Genomic DNA, 20,458 nt, shown 5'->3' on the forward strand with positions numbered 1-20,458 from the left:
GCGCCTCATCTTCCGCCTAGGAACCCTCCAACCACAAGGGATGAACTCAGATTTCTCCAGTTTCCTCATTTCCCCTCTCCCCCACCTTGTCTCAGTCCCAACCCTTGAACTCAGCACCACCTTCCTAACCTGCAATCTTCTTCCTGACCTCTCCGTGCCCACCCGCACTCCGGCCTAATCACCCTCACCTTAACCTCCTTCCACCTATCACATTTCCAACGCCCCTCCCCCCAAGTGCCTCCTCCCTACCTTTTATTTTAGCCTGCTTGGCACACTCTCCTCATTCCTGAAGAAGGGCTCATGCCCGAAATGTCAATTCTCCTGCTCCTTGGATGCTGCCTGACCTGCTGCACTTTTCCAGCAACACATTTTCAGCTCTGATCTCCAGCATCTGCAATCCTCACTTTCTCCTTTAATATCTGAAACCTATTATCCTTAGCTGGTCTAAGCTACATCTGACTCCAGAACCATACCAATCTGAAAGAAAAAAGACTTGCATTTTTATGATGTGCATTTGTTAGTGTTGGACTGAAGAGGACAAAATGAAAAATTACATAATGCCAGGTTATAGTCCAACAGGTTTATCCAGAAGCACTAGCTTTCGGAGCATTGCTCCTTCATCAAGTAGCTGTGGAGCAGGATCATAAGACACTGAATTTATAGCAAAAGATCACAGTGTCATGCAACTGAAATGATATATTGAACAAACCTAGATTGCTGATAAGTCTTTCATCTTTTAGAATGGATTTCAGGTTTCGGTTCATTATTATGTAAATCCCAGAACTTTTTTTAAGACACATTCTCAAGGTAACTTAAGATTTTATAAAAAAAGGTGACATCTCCGTTCAGACAATGCATTAAAGATATGAGATAGAGTCTGTCTGTATCCCAATCTTGACTCAGACTGGTTCTAGTTCCAAAGTAGGAATTTATAAAATGTTACATGGATTGACTGCCTCCATTGACTGCCTGTAGATTGTGTGCTTTTTGAGCAAAACAGAACGTGTCTGCAAATACAATTCTGCAAATGCACATTCACCCCATAGAGTTATGTGTGTGTGTGTGTGCATGTGAGAGATTGACTGCCTGTAGATTGTGTGCTTTTTGAGCAAAACAGAACGTGTCTGCAAATACAATTCTGCAAATGCACATTCACCCCGTAGACTTACGTGTGTGTGTGTGTGTGCATGTGAGAGAGAGAGAGAGAGAGAGTGTGTGCATGTGAGTGTGTGCGAGAGAGTGTGTGTTTCCATGTGATCATGCTTGGTAGAATGTGCATGAGTGTGACGGAGTATAAGACTGTGACAGGGTGTGTGCATGAGTTTAAGTGTGGGGGTGTATGAGAGAGCGTGTGTATGAAAGCGAGTCTGCATGAGTATGTGTGTATGTGTGCTTGTGTGTGTGAGTGTATAGTGTAGTGGGGTCTCCTGTAGTGTGACATGAACCCAAGGTCCCAGTTGAGGCCATTCTCATGGGTACCAAATTTGGCTATCAGCCTCTGCTCAGCCACTCTGCGTTTTTGCGTATACTGAAATCTGCCTTGCAGGACGGTCACCCAAAGATCTGAGACCGATTGTCTCTGACCACTGAAGTGTTCCCTGACTGGAAGGAAACATCCCTGTCTGGTGATTGTTATGCGGTGTCCATTCATTCACTGTCGTAGCGTCTGCTTGTTCTCGCCAATGTAGAATGCCTTCGGGCATCCTTGCCTGCAGTGTGTGAGATAGATAGCGTTGGCCGAGTCACGTGAGTACCTGCCGCATTCACAGTGGGTGTTATCCCCACCTGTAATGGCGGTATCCATGTCAACACTCCGACATGTCTTGCAGTGATTGACATGACTGGGTTGAATGGTGTTGTGGTTGATATTGTCCTGAAGCTGGGCAGTTTGCTGCGAACAATGGTCTGTTTAAGGTTTGGCGGTTGTTTAAAGGCAAGAAGTGGAGGCGTGGGGAAGGTTTTGGCGAGGTGCTCACCCTCATCGATAATGTTCTTCGCAGTCTACAATACATTGTGTCACAGAATATCAACATGGATACCACCATTACACATGGGGACACCACCCACCATGTACGTGGCAGGTACTCATGTGACTTGGCCAATGTTGTCTACTTCATATGCTGCAGGTAAGGTTGCTCAAAGGCATGGTACATTGGCGCGACCAAGCAGATGCTACAACAATGGATAAATGGATTCCGCACAAAAATCACCAGGCAGGAATGTTCCCTCCGAGTCACGGAACACTTCAGTGGTCAGGGACATTCAGCCTCGGATCTTCGGATGACTATCCTCCAAGGCGAACTTTGGGATACGCAACAATGCAGAGTGGCCGAGCAGAGGCTGATAGCCAAGTTCAAGTTTGGTACCCATGAGGATGGCCTCAACTGGGACTTGGGTTCATGTCACACTACAGGTGATCCCACTAAACTATACAGTCTCTCACACACAGGCACAAATACACACACACACTCTTACATAGACACGCAGACCTTCTCCGATAGACATGCTCTCATACACCCCCACACATGCATACACCCCCGCACACTCACAACCACACACACACTCTTTCACAGGCTTATACTCCATCACACTCACACACACTATACCAAGCATGTAGACACGCAAACACACATTCTTTCATGTGCACTCATACACACCACTCACATGCATACATTCAAACTCGCTGTCTCGCATGCGTGCACACATACGTATAGGTCTATGGGGTGAATGTGCATTTGCAGAATTATGTTTGCAGACACATTCTATTTTGCTCAAAAAGCATACAGTCTGCAGGCAATCAATGCATTCAGTCAATCCATGTAACATTTTGGAAATGTGTTGCTGGAAAAGCGCAGCAGGTCAGGCAGCATCTAGGGAACAGGAGAATCGACATTTCGGGCATTAGCCCTTCTTCAGAAGACCTTCTCAGAAGAAGGGCTTATGCCCGAAACGTCGATTCTCCTGCTCCTCGGATGCTGCCTGGCCTGCTGTGATTTTCCAGCACCACATTTTTCAACTCTGATACTCCAGCATCTGCAGTCCTCACTTTCTCCTAACATTTTATAAATTCCAACTTTGGAAATAGAACCAGTCTGAGTCAAGATTGGGATACAGACAAACTCTAACCTCACACCGTTTATACGCTATCTGAGCTGAGATGTCACCTTTTTTTATAAAACCTTAAGTTATCTCGAGAATGTCTCTTGAAAGAAGTTCTGGGATTTACATATTTACGAACTGAAACCTGCAATCCATTCTAAAAGATGAAAGGCTTAACAGCAATCTATGTTTGTTCATTATATCATTTCAGTTGCATGATACTGTAATATTTTGCGATAAATTCAGTGTCTTATGATCCTGCTGCATAGCTACCTGATGAAGGAGCAGTGCTTCGAAAGCTAGAGCTTCTGAATAAACCTGTTGGACTATAACCTAATGTGTGATTTTTAACTTTGCATTTTTATAGCACCATTCATGACCACAGATCATCCCAAAAGTGCTTTCCACCTAGTAAATTACTTTTGAAGTGTAGTTGTTGTAATGTAGAAAGAGTACAAATAACCAGGTAATTTATTTTGTGATGATGATTGAGGTTGGATACTGGCCAGGACACATTGTGCCTTTGGATCCTATTTGTCCACTTGAGGGTGCAAATGGGTCCTTTGTTTAAATTGTCACTCAAGGATATAAACTCTGGTGCGTAGCATGTCTCATTACTGCATTGGATTGGTACCATAGGACATAAGGTCAGAATTAGGTCATTCAGCCCCATTGAGCCTGCTCTTCAATTGATCATTGCTAATATGTTTTTCAACCCCATTCTCACACCTTCTCACTGAAACCTTTGATCTCCTTACCAATCAAGAACCTACTTATCGCTGTCTTAAATACAGTCAATGACTTGGCCTCCTCAACAATCTGTGCAATGAGTTCCACGGATTAACTACCTCTGGCTAAAGAAATTCCTCCTCATTTCAATTCTAAGTGGTTATACCTGCACTCTGAGGCTGTGTCTTCATGAGTTCTACCCCAAGCTGCTCCAAAAGACCATCTCGATAAATTCTACAAATTCCTTTGCTTGAGATCCGTTAACAACCTCATTTTCCCAGTCCACCTACATATTAAAGATCCCCATGATTATCGTAATAGTGCCTTTCTTGCCTTTTTTTATCTCCAATTATGCAATTCACCAGGATTCTGGTCCCAGCATGATTCACGTGGAGCCTATCCCATTGGAACACCTCCCTCCTTCTCTGGGACTGGTGCCAATGCCCCATGAATTCAGACCCATTTCTCCCATAACAATCTTTGAGCCTTGTGTTTATCTTTTTAATCTGTCAATTTCTTTGTGGCTCATGTAGTAATCAGGAGATTATTACTTTCTTAGTTCTGCATGGGAAGTTAGCCCCGCAGAATGAATCTCTTTCCTCTTTTTACCTATATCATTGGTCCCTATGTGGACCATGGCAACTCCCCTTGCACTCCAAGTTCCTCTGCAGCCCACATGAGCTTGGAACAGACTGTGTTTGGAACCTCTGTCTCAAACTCCCTTCACAAACCAAGAACAAAATGCACCTCTTAAAGCCATAGTATTGTCACAATAAGATTTTCCTTTTTATCTAATAATAATTAATATCTGGAAAGTACAGGAATAAATCTTCTGTGTATGTATTATGTTTGACAGATTAACCATCCTTTAATCTGGAAACCTCAACTTGTCAAATTTGTTTCGGTCATATTGCTGTAGTTTTAATATATTTTCTTGCCTCGCCATTGTTTATTGACTCTAAGTGGATGTTGTTTGATGTTTAAAGTGGCAACATGGAATGATGGTGTGAAATAATGAAATGGTGAGATGCATATTTCTAGGCAAAGAAATACTGTTCAAATTAGCAGATTTAATTAATGATTTCAGAAGAAAATTTGGAGGGCACTTGAAGGAAATAAACTTGTAGGACTAACTGAAACAAGTATGGGAGTGGGACCACTGGATTACTGTGCTGAGAGCTGGCATGGACTTAATTTGCTGAATTGTCTTCTTCTGTATTTTAATGACTCGGTAACCTTACAGTTTATTTCATGGTTCAGAACTGTTCATTTTCGCTGTGTTATTTTGGTACGGAACTAGGCAGAAGCTAGGCCTCTGAAGGGATCTCAAATCAGAACCTGTGAGCAGGTAAGAGTTGCACCCTTTGGTCAGACATAGATATAGGGCTAGGGAGAAAAGGGAAGGAACTTGAATGTTCAAACATAATAAGCAAATTTAGTCAAAAAACTCCATTAAAACTCACCCCAAGATAGGTAAGTAAACTTATGTAAATTATCTCGCATGTTAGAAGAAAATTATGCTGCTCGCTGTTTTACAAGTAATCCTGGCCACTGCCTGAGATGCTGCCAGTTTTTCACTTACAGCAATAGATCCAACATCTGGGGGACATTAGATTTTAACAAGAGCATTGGTGATAGCTATTTTTCTCGTTCAAATCTTTCCACCAGCAGCTTTTCTTGGTATTTAACGTTCATTATTCTAATCTCAGCTGGGATCGTCCATTGTATGAAAGCCATTTTTTCTCCTCAGCCAATCAATCTCCATTCAGTTGCTTGTTATAGAGTGTCAGTATTAATATTTGCAGCAGTAAAGTGGCCAATACTGCTGACAATATCACGAGAAGCGACATTGAGAGAGAGAGTTAGAGAGGATTTTAATTTGTTTTGGGATAGTTGGAAGCCTCACTGGCATTTGCTTTGACAGTCCAGCTTGTCTTTTGGTCCGTCAACTTGGAGAAGGCAATGAACATAGGCTACAGTGCAACTTCTGTAATTGTGCTACCCCTTCACATTCCTGTCCAAACAATATGTTGCACAAGCTTTCCTTTCTCTTAACTACTCTTCTGGTTTTAACTGCTCTAGGTTCTGTCAACACTTCTTCCCTTCTCAGAATAAAAGTAGGAAATCAATATTCTTCCTGATTTGCTGCAATACTTTGCGATTGAGAAGATATTTTAACTAACTTTATAGTAAGATTATGCCTGGCTTGTTGATCGAAAGTAGTCCACATTTATGTCAGTTAACATCAGCAACTTTTATTATATATAACTATGTCCAAGAGATGATAAGAGAGGAAATCCCTGGAACCTATCACATTTCAGTCCCAGATCCATGTTTTCTCACATCATTATGACATAGCTCCTTTACTCTAATAATAGCCACTGAGCACATATACTTAACCTTTTCCTTCACAGTTTCCTCCTGAACCTCTGCTTTTCCTGAACTGGCATCAAGGAGACAAACACAAGAGCCTGCAGTTGAGTTGAGCAGCTTGAGTAGCTAAAGACAAGTGTTTTTTACCACTGGAATTGGGAAGCAACCCTTTCACCATCATCCCCGTTCCATGAAGCAAGATGGCAACTTTCTAGAAATGACAGTATAACTGAAATAATTGCACCGAGGCAGGTATCCCATCACCAAGTCACCCTTTATTTACTTGTGCATAATACACTGGCTGTGGCCAGCCAGCTCAGAGTCAGTCCCCTGAACTGAGGAGATTCTCAATCCTCTATTAATATTGGTCAGCCAGTGGCTCCTGATTGGCCCACAGCCAAAGAACCTTGCGATTCTTTCTCCGATATATTGTGCGATTCTGCCTTCATTGCTTCTTTGACATCTTTTTACTCAGTTTCTCCTATGGCTTGTAACACAATGTTTATAATGAAGTGTAATAGAAGCATGACAAAAGTGTGTCCAAACTGCCATGTACATAGTATCTTGCATCTTTTATTCTTCTGCTTTTAAGAGCCACACTTTAATTGGAAAAAAAATGGTATTTAAGACCACTCATAATCACATTCTTATTTAATTTCATAACGTATTGGGTCCTGGAAATTTTGTATGTTGTTGTGCATTTTTGGAATCTAGTGGATAATGAAACACAGAGATCTTAAAGATGTACAGTTTGATCCAAAAGCATTATCCAAAAATTAATGTTTCCTAATTTATTGTCCTTGTAATGTGGCAAGAAAAATACTACTCAATTTTTGGACTGTAAACTGCAATTATGATATTATTGCTTCATCTTGTAAGAACAGAATAGTGCTGGTTGACAAGGCAACCATAGGAAGAACACAAACATAGCCTTGGCTGCCAGACCATGTTTGAGCTTGAACTGCATTTTCCAGTTGTTTTCTTTGTCTTAAACTTATTTTGCATTGTAGATGGACTGAAGTAATGTCTGTGTCTCATTAAGGAATATACAGGAAGGACAGCTCACGGCTTTGGGCCAGGCTATCTAGAACCTATTTCCCAAAAATTTCCATATTGTTACTTGCGTCCAAGACATAGAGTCATAGAGATGTACAGCATTGAAACAGACCCTTCGGTCCTACCTGTCCATGCCGACCAGATATCTCTTTTATATCTTTCCCCTCTCACTCTAAACCTACACCTTCTCGTTCTGGAATCCCCGACCCCATACCTATTTACCCTACCTATGCACCTCATAATTTTGTAAACCTCTGTAAGGTCACCCCTCCGGTCCTACCTGTCCATGCCGACCAGATATCTCTTTTATATCTTTCCCCTCTCACTCTAAACCTACACCCTCTCGTTCTGGAATCCCCGACCCCATACCTATTTACCCTACCTATGCACCTCATAATTTTGTAAACCTCTGTAAGGTCACCCCTCAGCCTCCAACGCTCCAGGGAAAACAGCCCCAGCCCCAACCTCACCATTAAGTGTATAAGTCCTGCTAAGATTTGCTTTCCCAAAATGCAGCACCTCCCATTTATCTGAATTAAACTCCATCTGCCACTTCTCATCCCACTGGCCCATCTGGTCCAGATCCTGTTGTAATCTGAGGTAACCCTCTTTGCTGTCCACTATACCTCCAATTTTGGTGTCATCTTCAATCTTACTAACTGTACCTCTTATGCTCGCATCCAAATCATTTATGAAAATGACAAAAAGTAGAGGACCTGCACCAATACTTGTGGCACTCCACTGGTCACAGGCCTCCAGTCTGAAAAACAACCCTCCACCACCACCCTCTGTCTTCTACCTTTGAGCCAGTTCTGTATCCAAATGGCTAGTTCTCCCTGTATTCTATGAGATCTAACCTTACTAATCAGACCCCATGGGGAACCTTATCGAACACCTTACTGAAGTCCATATAGATCACATCTACCGCTCTGCCCTCATCAATCCTCTTTGTTACTTCTCCAAATAACTCAGTCAAGTTTGTGAGACATGATTTCCCACGCATTAAACCATGCTGACTATCCCTAATCAGTCCTTGCCTTTCCAAATACATGTATATCCTGTCCCTCAGGATTCCCTCCAACAACATGCCAATCACCGACATCAGGCTCACTTGTCTATAGTTCCCTGGCTTGTTCTTACCACCCTTCTTAAAAGTGACACCACGTTTGCCAACCTCCAGTTTTCGGGCACCTCACCTGTGACTATCGATGATACAAATATCTCAGCAAGAGGCCCAGCAATCACTTCTCTCGCTTCCCACAGAGTTCTCGGGTACACCTGATCAGGTCCTGGGGATTTATCCACCTTTTACCCATTTCAAGACACCCAGCTCTTCCTCCTCTGTAATCTGGACATTTTGCAAGATGTCACCATCTATTTCCCTACAGTCTATATCTTCCGTATCCTTTTCCACAGTAAATACTGATGCAAAATACTCATTTAGTACCTCCCCCATTTTCTGCGGCTCCACACAAAGGCCGCCTTGCTGATCTTTGAGGGTCCCTATTCTCTCCCTAGTTACCCTTTTGTCCTTAATGTATTTGTAAAAATCCTTTGGATTCTCCTTAATTCTATTTACCAAAGCTATCTCACATTTATGCATATTTTCCATTCAGATTTAATATAAAGGTCATAAGTATGGGTCTGTGTCCTGTGTTGAAATCAAGACTCACTGCACAACTGAGGTGACTGTCCAGTTGTCATTTTTATCTCTATTTCTGTTGAAATTGTAGATCTCTCTATCTTCCCATCTTATGTTGTTTTGCCTTCTCTCCCAGAATATAGTAATATTCAATATTAGAGATCCAGCTTTATTCAGACTTCTGATCAGAAACAAATTTCTAGAAATGTCCTTTATGTAGAAAGAGCATGAGAGTATGTTCCTGCCAAAGTGCATAGCTTCACATCTCTCAACGTTATATCCCGTCCGCCAATCCTTTTTCTGATTCACTTAGCCTGATTTGATCACTATGCTGATTCTTTATATCATCCTCAGTATTTGCCCGTCACCTGTTGTTATGTCATTGTCAAACATTCAGACAGTGAAAGTCTTTTTCCTAGGATGATGACGCCAGCTTGTACGAGGGGGCATAACTGCAAATTGAGGGGTGATAGATTTAAGGCAGACATCAGAGGCAGGTTCTTTACGCAGCAAGTGGTAAGGATGTGGAATACCTTACCTGCTAATGTAGTCAACTCAGCCACATTAGGGAGGTTTAAACAATCCTTAGATAAGCACATGGATGATGATGCAATAGTGTAGGGGGACGAGCTGAGAATAGTTCACAGATTGGTGCAACATCGAAGGTTGAAGGACCTGTTCTGCGCTGTATTGTTCTATGTTCTAACTTGGTATAGAACATCTACTTTCCTCATCCAATACATTAATATGGGTTGTACATTGTTGTGGCCCTCACATTGATCCCTGTAGCACACCATTAGTCACAGGTTAAAATCCTGCAAATGCCCCCTTATCCCAACTCTTTCTTCTATTAGTTGACCAATCCTCTGTCCATGCTAACATACTACCTGCAACACCATGGGCTCTTATCTTATTAAGTAGCCTAACATGTGGTATGTTTCAGACATCTTCGGAAAATATAAATATATTACATCAACTCCTTCCTCTTTATCTAACCAGCTTGTTATCTTTTCAAAATAAATCTAATAAATTTGTGAGGTACTTTGTCATGTTGAGAAGATGTGGTAGTCTGAATGCAGGTGGTTAAGCTAGGTGATTTCCCATTGCCACCATTGCAGAATTTTAAGATCATTTTTAAAAGAAAGGTCAATTAAAAGAAGGTTGCACACTGATTTCAGTTCTTGCTTTAGCAGTATTGGGTGTGATATACCTTTTACTGGCATGACAATATATACATCCCCCCGAAAGATCATGTGAATTTTTTTAGGAGAGACCAGAAAACAGATTAAAAACCTCCAATCAATTTGCAGGGAAAAAGAAAATGGGAAACCCCTTTCTGTACTCCTAAACAATTGAAACTAGTTTGAGAAAACTCTGGTCCTGATTAATGTAATAGTATGCCTGTTTTTTGTGCAATGTGATTTCTGGCCCATTCAAAACAGATCAACCAATTCTCTGAATTCACCGTTCAGTACTTCAATGGATTAGTGTTTGCTACATAAATCAACATCCTGTACCATTCTCTGGGAATGACCCACCTTGTGAAATCTGGTTTTAAATGACTTTAAGTTGTCCTCCTGGTCCTTCTTAACCTATTTAATTGGAACAACTTGTTAACTTAAACATGGTCTGTTCCCTACATCATCATCTACACCTTGATTTGATCACCCCAATAGCCATGCTTCTCTGAAATGTTGTGTTGCAGCAATGTTTTTGTATCATTGTCAGTGATTTAATTTTTACTGGGAAGTAGTCTGCTGACATTTCTCTGCACTTTTCGACTTCTCAATATCACCTACTAAGTACAACTGCAATGTACACATTATTTGAACTGACAACTGATCAGACAGACTAGCATGCCCATCATATAGTCAGTTGTTTTAAAAACGCAGCCAGGGTCCTGTTCTCTATTTCTCTAAAACATTACTTTTGAACTTCAGCAACGTATACATTAGTGTGCTCAAATCTCTTTTCTTCACCGGATAAGCTCTTGTCAAAGCTCTTCACTGAGATTTTCCAGCATTTTCTCTTTTGGTTTCTTTTCTTCACCAACTTCTTTGATACTTTTAAGTGAAGTGCATAGGGTGAATATTAACATACAATCAAGAACAATGGTGCACTTTTACAAAGTAAATAGCATTTTACCAATAATAAGCCCAACAACCATCCCCCAGTCGAGATCTACCTGAAACATCCAAGTATTATCTACATGCTAACACTCACATAGATCTTTGTATCATCTGCAATTTTGCATACTATGCTCCATCTACGTTATCAGTTAAACTAATAAAGAGCAATGGCCCCAGTGTTGATCTGTATGGAAAAACTAGTGACCAAGTGCCAAACAGATCTGTAATAGCAATACAATCCATATCCTAATACTTCCCTCAAAGTATCTATCTAGGTATGTTGAACTAATAGGGCTATAATTATCTAATGTCCATATTTCTCCTTAATATGACGGAATATATTAGCCTCCTTCCAATGTACTGGAATCATCTTGGAGTGCCATTGGCTCTTTTACAAATACAGGGATAGCATACGGATCATCTCACATTTGAGTCTTATTATTGACAACATAATTCCGTTCTTACAACCAACCATCAGCTTAAAGATGTGGATGGAAGCAAAGTATATATTTCATATTACTGCAATTCCCAATGAGTTTTGTGTGACTTGTTCTTGAACAACCTTTACTGGACCAGTACAAGCTTTAACAATTCTGTTTCCTCACATTATTGAAGAAGCTTTCCCATGATTTCCATAGTTGTTTGTTCATCATTTCTATTATCCTTACAGTCAATTTTAAAACAGCCTTTATTTTCTTTAGCTGCACTTAACTTAGTCTGGATGGCTAGTAAATACCTGTGTGAACATATAAATTAGGTACAGAAGCGGTCTTTTGGTCTGTCAAGCCTGTGCCATAGATCAATAAGATTACGGCTGATCTGTTAGTGTTTCGAATTCCATATTCCTGTCTCCCTTTAAAAATGTGTGATTCACTTGCTTAACAAGAAGCTATCTCTGCCTTAAGAATATTGAATAACTGCCACCTGTCTTCTGAGGCAGAGTTCTAAAAGTTGCAGAACCATCTCGGAGAAAAGATCTCCCTGTATCTCTGTCCTAAAAGAGTGACCAGTAATTTTTAAACAGTGCTCCATAGTTCTGGACACTCAGACAAGAGGAAAATTCCTTGCCACATCCACTATTGAAGACTGTTCGGTATCTTATATACTTCAATCATGTCACCACTCACTCTTCTAAAATCCAGTGGAAACAAGGCCAGAATGTTCAACTTTTACTCCCTAAGTGAACAGTTCATTCCAGGAATGAGTTTTGTAAACCTTCTATTTACATTGTTCTCTAAATAAGGACACCAAACTTGTACACAGTACTCAGATTTGATCTCACTAAATCTCTATATAACTGAAGAGTAACACCATTACTTCTATGTTCAATTCTTCTTATTATAAAGGATAGCATTTCATTACTTTCTGTTTACTATGTCAACCAGCTAATCTTCTATCCGGACTAATATGTTACACCCTCTATCATGAGCTCCTATTTCATACAATAGCCTTTTATGCGGCACCTTGCTAAATATCTTCTGGAAATCCAAATGCAGTATATTTACAGGCTCCTTTTATCCACAGCACATGTTCAATTTTGAAAAAACTCCAATGAATGGTTAAATGTTTTTCACTTTTGATGAAACTATGCTGACTAATTCTGGTTACCTTGAACTTTTCTAAATTCATAATTGCAATGTCCTTAATGATCCATTCTTACCCTTACCAAATGACCGATTTCACATCAACTGGTCTCTCATTTCCTTTAATCTGCTTCTCTTCTTTCTTAAATAGAGGAATTATATTTGCTAGTTTCTTTTAATTGAGGTAAGCTAAGGCAGCACAGTAACTGAATTTGTGTAGTGATCCCCCCACTTAGAGACCTTTCTGCAGGATGCTTTTTTGTTTTAAGGACAGAGCTTTCTTGAATGGTGATGTCAATCATTGAGTTTCAATTTAGCATGCTTGAAAATTTATTTCTGTGCATGCATTAAGAAGCATGCTTTTGCCCAGTATCTGCCAGCTGCCCCTGCCAAACTCTGACCTGCTGCCGTCACCCCTTTTGATCTGCCAGGTCCCCATCTCCAGATTATTCCTGGGACAGAGCAGCACAGCCACACTCTATAAGAGGTGCAGTATGCCTCATTGGTTGAAATTCATGTTGGTGTGCAATGGCAAGGATTGATTAGGAGGCAGTCAGGCTAGTCTGATACATGTTCTCCAGGAGTGTGTTCAGACCCAGACCTATGTCCCATCCCTGTGTGAGCCTTGCAGAAACCAGATGTTAGTGAAATTCCCTGACTTGAAGAAATGTTCCCAGAGCAGGTATAGAAGGTCTGTCAGCTGCTGCTGCCAGAAGTATTTCTGTCCTGCGAGTGTATTTCCCTCCTTATTGCACAGCTTACTTTGGTTGGTTCAGAAGCTAGTTAAGTTATTTTCAGGTACTGCTTGTTGTGTTTGATGCAGTTGCAGTGAACAGAGAGGAAGGTAGTGGATAGCTCTCAATGTGACGTAGGAACCTAAAACAACCTTTCAAATGTTTTCGTCTGGCAAAATTATTTTTATTCAGTGTGTAAATTGAACACTGTTTCTTAGGAGCATAGTGGGCATCTAACTAATTGTATAGTTCAGTACATTACTGTGTTGAATACATGCACACTAAGCCGCAGTGGGAGGTCATCTGTTTCTCTTGCTCTTTACAACTCCTCTCCAGGCAGCCTTAAAAGTGAAGAAGTCTAATGTTTTGATGTAACAACTTTTGACAAGGAAGACCTTTGGATTTAGTGAGCCCACCTATCCACAATAATCCCCTGCCACATTTCTAAAAACCCTAAAGCTCATTTGCTGACATAAGCCTGTCTGCTCACTTCCTGAAGTTGTTTAAAGTTTCTTGTTCCACCACCCGTGCCAGGAATCTGTCCCACATACTAATCATTTTAATTTTAGAAACAATGTTCCTCCTGGGTTTCTTTATTCTTTCATTGTTCACAATGTAGATATTCTGCACATGGCAGAAAAGCTCTCTTGGATCTGTTTTTAAATAATTCATTCTTGAGAAAGGATTTCGCTGACAAGGGCATCCTAATTGCCAGTGAGTCGCCTGCTTGAACTGTTACGGTCCATGTGGTTCGGACCACCTACAGTGCTGTTAGGAAGGCAGTTACAGGAATTTGACATAGCAGTAGTGATGGAATGAGGATATAGGTCCAGTGAGGAAGGCTTGTGGCTTGGAGGGAAACTCCCAGGTGATGGTGTTCCCATGCATCTACTGCTCTTGAATTTCTATTTGAAGAGGTAATGGATTTGGAAATTTAAGCCTTGGTGAGTTGCTGAGCTGCAAATTTTTCCAATTCTTTCATAATTTTTAATTGTTTCTTTTATGTCCACATTGGTATTTTGCTTTAATGAATGAAGAGACTCAATATTGTCTACCTCTCCTCATACTTCAACATTTAGATCTTTTCATTTACTGTCTGCAATAACTGAATATGCTTCTTGAAACAGACAGATCAAAACAGCACAGAGTAAACTAATTTAAATCTTACCAGGATCAAGTAGAGTTTTAAAATGACCTTCCTGGATTTATGTATCATCCCAATATATTGTTTTTTTTTAAGGACCACAGAACATGGTGATGATATTTTTAGTGACCTGTCCACCAAAATCCAAATTCTCTTTCCTGCTCTGACCGACACCTTGAATACATTTATATTTATATTATAGCGCATAGTCCACATCAACTTGCTAAATCTCAAAAGCTTCCTTTATGTATACATAAATTGCATCTTCAAATCCTTCATCATTGTTTTACTGTGAAGGTTGATGAATGGTGCTTCAGAGCAGGCTTGAACCTGCTTCCTATTCAAGGTTTCCCTGAACTTATGATATCCACAAAGGACCTTAGTCATCTCTCTCCATTAAAGAGAGACAATTAAATATGTATAGCTTGAGGGTAACCACTCCATTGCATAGTGTATGGTGAAGATGCAGGCCTCTATAAACTACTGTGAACAGCACAGGTTTTGAACTCATGCTGTTAGTTTTATTCTGCATTAATTCCAGTCCTCTAAACATCTGAGCAAACTGAACTCTCAAATTTTATAGTATATGTTGCAAGTGACAATTGATATGCATGTTATTAAATCCTAGTCTGATATTCCTTATATTTGTCACAATACAAAGATTATCAGCATCAAACCCTCATGTATAAACGTTTAATGGGCTCGACTTACAGCCCCTTCCTTTAAAAGTTTTATTGCTTCATGTATTCCATTCCACTGCTGAGGTTATTACTTCAACGAGCCTCGTACTTTAATGTGATTTCTCGAGGGACCATGTGTGTAAAGCTAAGTAATGGCACAGGAAGCTGGCCCAGATCATGACTGTGTCAAATCTGCCTGTTATTAAAACTGATTCCTCTGTAGAATCAAGAATTTGCAGAATGCTTTGTACAGTTTTCACAGTCCTGTCCCAGCAGTGAAACCAGTTGGGATCTTACTGGCGACAGCAGAAGCAGAAGGCTGTCTGGCTTTCTGCTTTGATAGTGATTTATTTTCCCATCCATACTGTACTCAAGGCAGCAACTCCTGCACAATGTTCCTAAGAGAATAAGAAATAGAAGTAAGGCTATCCGGTCCCACTGGCCTGCTCAGTCATTCATTAAAATCATGGATAATCTTCTACCTCAGCTCTACTTTCCCATCCTATCCCATACCCTAGTACAGTTTCACAGACACCAGGTGTTCTTAGTGCCTTCTATAAATAGCCATTCTTCACCTGTGAAACTGGACTATTGAATCACAATGAGCTATTTGGCCCTGAGTCTGTAACAAATCAGTCTGTTTTTTGTTATCATAATGTCTGCACGCATCTTTCAGCCAGTCGCTTGGTAGTGATCACTGTTGAGAACTCTGATTTTTTTTAAGCTTTCTGTGTTCCAGCAGCATTTCGACTAATTATCAGGCAATCAGCACAGATTGACAAAAGAAACAGAGAGGAATTAAGAATATCTTTTCACACAGTGAGTTAAGATCTGAAATACATCGCCTGTGAGGTGCTGAGTGTAGCTTGAGTATTAACTTTTCAGAAAAGAATTGAAAGAATACTTAAAAGTTTGCAAGGCTATGGGGAAGGACCAGGCTGGTGGAATTAATCACGTAGCTCTTTGAAAGCTGAGGTAAGCTTGACAGGTTAAATAGCCTCCTTCTGTGCTATTTGATTTAGATTAGATTCCCTATAGTATGGAAGCAGGCCCTTCGGCCCAACCAGTCCACACCGACCCTCCGAAGAGTAACCCACCCAAACCCCTTTTTTTTCCCCCTCTAACTAATGCACACTACAGTATGGGCAATTTAGCATGGCCAATTCACCACAACTTTGGATAGTGGGAGGAAACCGGAGCAAACCCACGCAGACACAGGGTGAATGTGCAAACTCCACACAGATAATCACCCGAGTTTAGAATCGAACCAGGGATCCTGGTGCTGTGAGGCAGCAGTGCTAACCACTGAGCCACCGTGAAGCTAGTCCTTAACAGATGACTACGGTTCATTACTGCAAATAAATAGTGCGTTTGGAACCAGAGCTATGGATCAGAGGATGGGGTAGCTGGTGAACAGACAATATAGGGTGCAGAGAGTCTGTGAGGAAGAATAGACAGTTGATAGGGCAGAGTTGCAGTTGTGTGATGGGTTGAAGTGTGTTTATTTTAACACAAGAAGTGTCAGGAATAAGGGTGACGAACTTAGAGTACTCGGAGCTACAATACTGTGGCCAGTACGGAGACTTGGATATCACAGGGGGCAGGAATGGTTGTTGAATGTTCTGGAGTTTAGATATTTCAAAAGGAATAGAGAGGGAGGCAAAAGAGGTGGGAGAGTGGCATTGCTAATCGGGGGAGTATAACAGCTGCGGAAAGGGAGGTCGTCAAGGAGGGCTTGTCTACTGAGTCATTATGGGTGGAAGTCAGAAGTAGGACAGGAGCAATCACTTTAATGGGAGTTTTCTATAGACCCTCCCCCCATTAGCAACAGAGACATGGAGTAGCAGACTGGGAAGCAGATTTTGGAAAGATGCAGAAGTAACAGAATTGTTGTCTTGGGTGACTTCAATTTCCCTAATATTACTTGGAATCTCCTTAGTGCAAATAGTTTGGATGGAGCACTGTTCTTTAGGTGTGTCCAGGAAAGATTCCTGACTCAATATGTTGATAGGCAGATTAGAGGGGAATCCATATTGGATTTGGTGTTTGGCAACGAACCAGGTTAGGTGTCAGATCTCTCGGTGGGAGAGCATTTCAGTGATAGTGATCACAGCTCCCTGACCTTTACCATATTCATGGAGAGGCATCGGAGCAGATGGCATGGGAAAGTATTTAGTAGGGGGAGGGGGGAATTACAATGCTATTAGGCAGGAACTGTGCAGCATAAATTGGGAGCAGATATTCTCAGGGAAATGCATGACAGAAAAGTGAAGGTTGTTTCGGGAGCACTTGCTGCGAATGCTGGATAGGTTTGTCCCACTAAGGCAAGGAAGGGATGGTAGGGTAAAGGAATCTTAGATGACACGAGATGCGGAACATCTAGTCTACTTACATCAGCAGACCAACCTCCTCCTCCTTAATTGGATGTAGTTCCTGAAGGCAGCTTTGTAATTGCCTACCTCTGGAAAGATCAGGACTGATGTTCTGCCCTGGCCATTTTTATGTTCCTGTCCTGTTATTGACGTCAAGATTATGACCCAGGGAACATTCAACCTGCTATTTGTCTACTACTCATTCCCTCTAATTTAGCTGAAATAATTATTTTACTCCTCAGAGATGGGGAACATGGAATAATTTGCTCTAAAGCATCAAAGGGCACATGTCTTTGTAGTGAATGATTTTCTGTGCTCTGCTAACAAACAAGTATTCTTGGATTGTGCACCTTGAGCAATTTACAGACACTCTCTCCATTGAGTAACCCTTCTGAGCTAAGTCATTGTAAGGGTGTCAATTTCCTTCTTGCACACAGCATTTGCAACAAGGTAAATTATGCATAAATTGAAGAATACGGTGAACCCTGATTGCAAATGCAATTGTATGGCTATCCTGTTTGTTGAGTCTATGTATGGCGTTTGGATGAGGACTGAATCAGGTTCAGCTGGGATGGTTCCAGAAATTGAATGGACTCTTTACATTCAATGCCAGCTCATTAGTGAGGTAAGATAAACAATAAATAGGCACCAGTTAAATTTTATACAGTACTTTCAAGAAAAGTGAATGGAAATAAATTAGGGAATGGTGGAAAGCAGTTGGGTAAAGTAAACAGTGTGGTTATGATTTTGATTTTATTTTGATCTAGGTGCTGAAATGGGTTGAAAGAACTATCCAGATTTCTAAAGTTCATCTTCTGTCCACTGATCATAAGGAGAGGGAGGAGCATCTCTGGCTGGTGCCCTTTGATCCTAACCTAAAAGAAGTCACCATTTCTCTCAGTGGCCCCATGCCAACCATAGAAATTCTGGATCCCTTAGGTAAGACATAAGAGGGTAAATATTCTTGGTTTCTTGATATTACAGAATTTGAGCATTGCTGATAAAAGAGACATGTTGCCCAAGCTATTGATCTTACCTAGACAAATTCACAACAATATGAAATCTGAAAAGGAATAAAAATGTATACGACATGAGAAGAGGTATCTGATTAGTTGACAAATAGACTCTGACTGGTAGAGGCATTGCTATAGGGAATGCACCAGGCTGCAGTTAACTGCCAAGCTTTTGTTTGAATTAAAACCAGGCAAGGCAACTCCAATCGGTCAAGACAGAGGAAATGGCTGTCCCCAAGCTTTCGTTCAATCATACAAGGTGCAATGTATTGTTTGTTATCTTTGCAAAGGACATGAAGCTGTGTGTGAAAATATATTGTTTCTTAAGTGCATACATGAACCACACTGTGAACCTAACTGATCTTAAATTGATTGTTTCTGTACTTAATAGCAAGTGTTTAGCAAGTGTCATCCAATTGCAGAATCACACCTAATGATAGGCACTTTGTTCTGAAGTTTGCAAGCATGGATTATTGGGTACATTCAGCACTGTGTCTGTTGCATACAGTTATACGGACATGCTATTTGACACTATCCAACAGACGTTGGGATATATGGTTTACATATTGGTATTACACTGGTGCTGAGATGCACATATCGCACATTGCTCATTTATCAGGTAGGCAGAATGTCCTTTTGGCTTGATGCCAGCATTCTGTTTGTGGAGGAATTACCACCTGTACTGCTACGGTATGTAATAGCATGAAATGGCTGGCTTAATTTTAATGCTAGATTCTAGTGAGGAAGAATCCACAGAACAAAACTGCAGTATTGGACCTCCCTAATCTGGCACTCTCTGGCCCAGCATCTGCGTACAGTTCTGATTTTGATCTATGAAAAATGCTGTTTAAGTCACAAGGTCATAGAGTGCACATGTCCAGTCTGCACTTGCATTTCTTTCAGTGAAGTGCTTTTTATTTCTGTCTGGAGTAATTTAAATAGACTTACTGATAAAAATAATAATTTTGCTCACATTTGGATATTAGAAGCTTAGAAGTTAAATGCTTCAATCTCGCATCGGAACAAACATCTCTGGTACCATTGGTGGTTACACAATGTTATCCTTTTCCAAGATCTATGTTGAGAAACATTTATTGCATTAAAATATGACTTACAGCAAAAAGAATGAATTGAATCCAATAATAGATTGCAGAGGATCGTGAGCAGCATACTGCGCAGTGCTTTTTAAATGTGCTTCTAAACCTGAACCTGAACCTGAAAGTCAGGACTAAAATTGTCAGTCTTATTCAATGTATAAACATTATCAAGGTGGGAATTATTCATACAGAAATAGGTTATTTTAAGATTGCAGGAAGGCACAGATTGTAAAAATAATGTAAAGATACATTTTCCATTGTTTCAGCTTGTTCACCAACTTGTTGATTAATGCAGCTGAGTGCTCCCGTTGGATGGATGAACTTTTCATTAATGCCTTTTACATATCCTACTTTTATAGTTTTATAGTTTTCACTTTTTGACTCTCTTAGTGTTACTTATTGTTTAGATTCTCCATTCTTCAGCATCCTTTTTATTGTTGGATTTTCCTTGTCTATTATGCTGCAAAATCTAGAAGCATTGGGCTGCCCCTTGCAATCAATTTACATTTTAGAGATGGGTTGGGTGTTTTCACAGCCAATCCTGTTTATCCACTAGCATCATGTTTGGAAGCAGTGCTAATTCTGACCAAACAGACTTATTTGTTGACTTTCTTTCAGGGCGATTCATGTGGAGAGGATTGGGTTTGAATGAACTGTTGAACATTCCAAACTCAGCACGAGTTGTCAATGTGAAAAATCCACGGCCTGGAATGTGGACAATCAAGGTGAGGACTTAGTTTGTGTTGTGTTGATAGTCATTGTTTCTTTGAACCTCATTGATTTATTTCTAATAAACTTCAAGCACCA

The 20,458-nt window shown here is 40.6% G+C and overlaps 1 protein-coding gene across 1 annotated transcript in view; it reads left to right on the forward strand.

The window, feature by feature from the left end:
- Nucleotides 1-20,458, forward strand: part of LOC122564614 (hemicentin-1-like) — a 429,834-nt gene that overhangs the window by 64,632 nt on the left and 344,744 nt on the right. Inside the window, exons 5-6 of the mRNA XM_043719704.1 lie at nt 18,309-18,480; nt 20,270-20,376. Of these exons, the coding sequence (XP_043575639.1) occupies nt 18,309-18,480; nt 20,270-20,376 (279 nt within the window). The remainder of the gene's footprint in view (nt 1-18,308; nt 18,481-20,269; nt 20,377-20,458) is intronic.

This window comes from Chiloscyllium plagiosum, chromosome 30 (genome assembly GCF_004010195.1).
Source record: "Chiloscyllium plagiosum isolate BGI_BamShark_2017 chromosome 30, ASM401019v2, whole genome shotgun sequence".
In the NCBI taxonomy this organism is placed as follows: Eukaryota; Metazoa; Chordata; class Chondrichthyes; order Orectolobiformes; family Hemiscylliidae; genus Chiloscyllium; species Chiloscyllium plagiosum.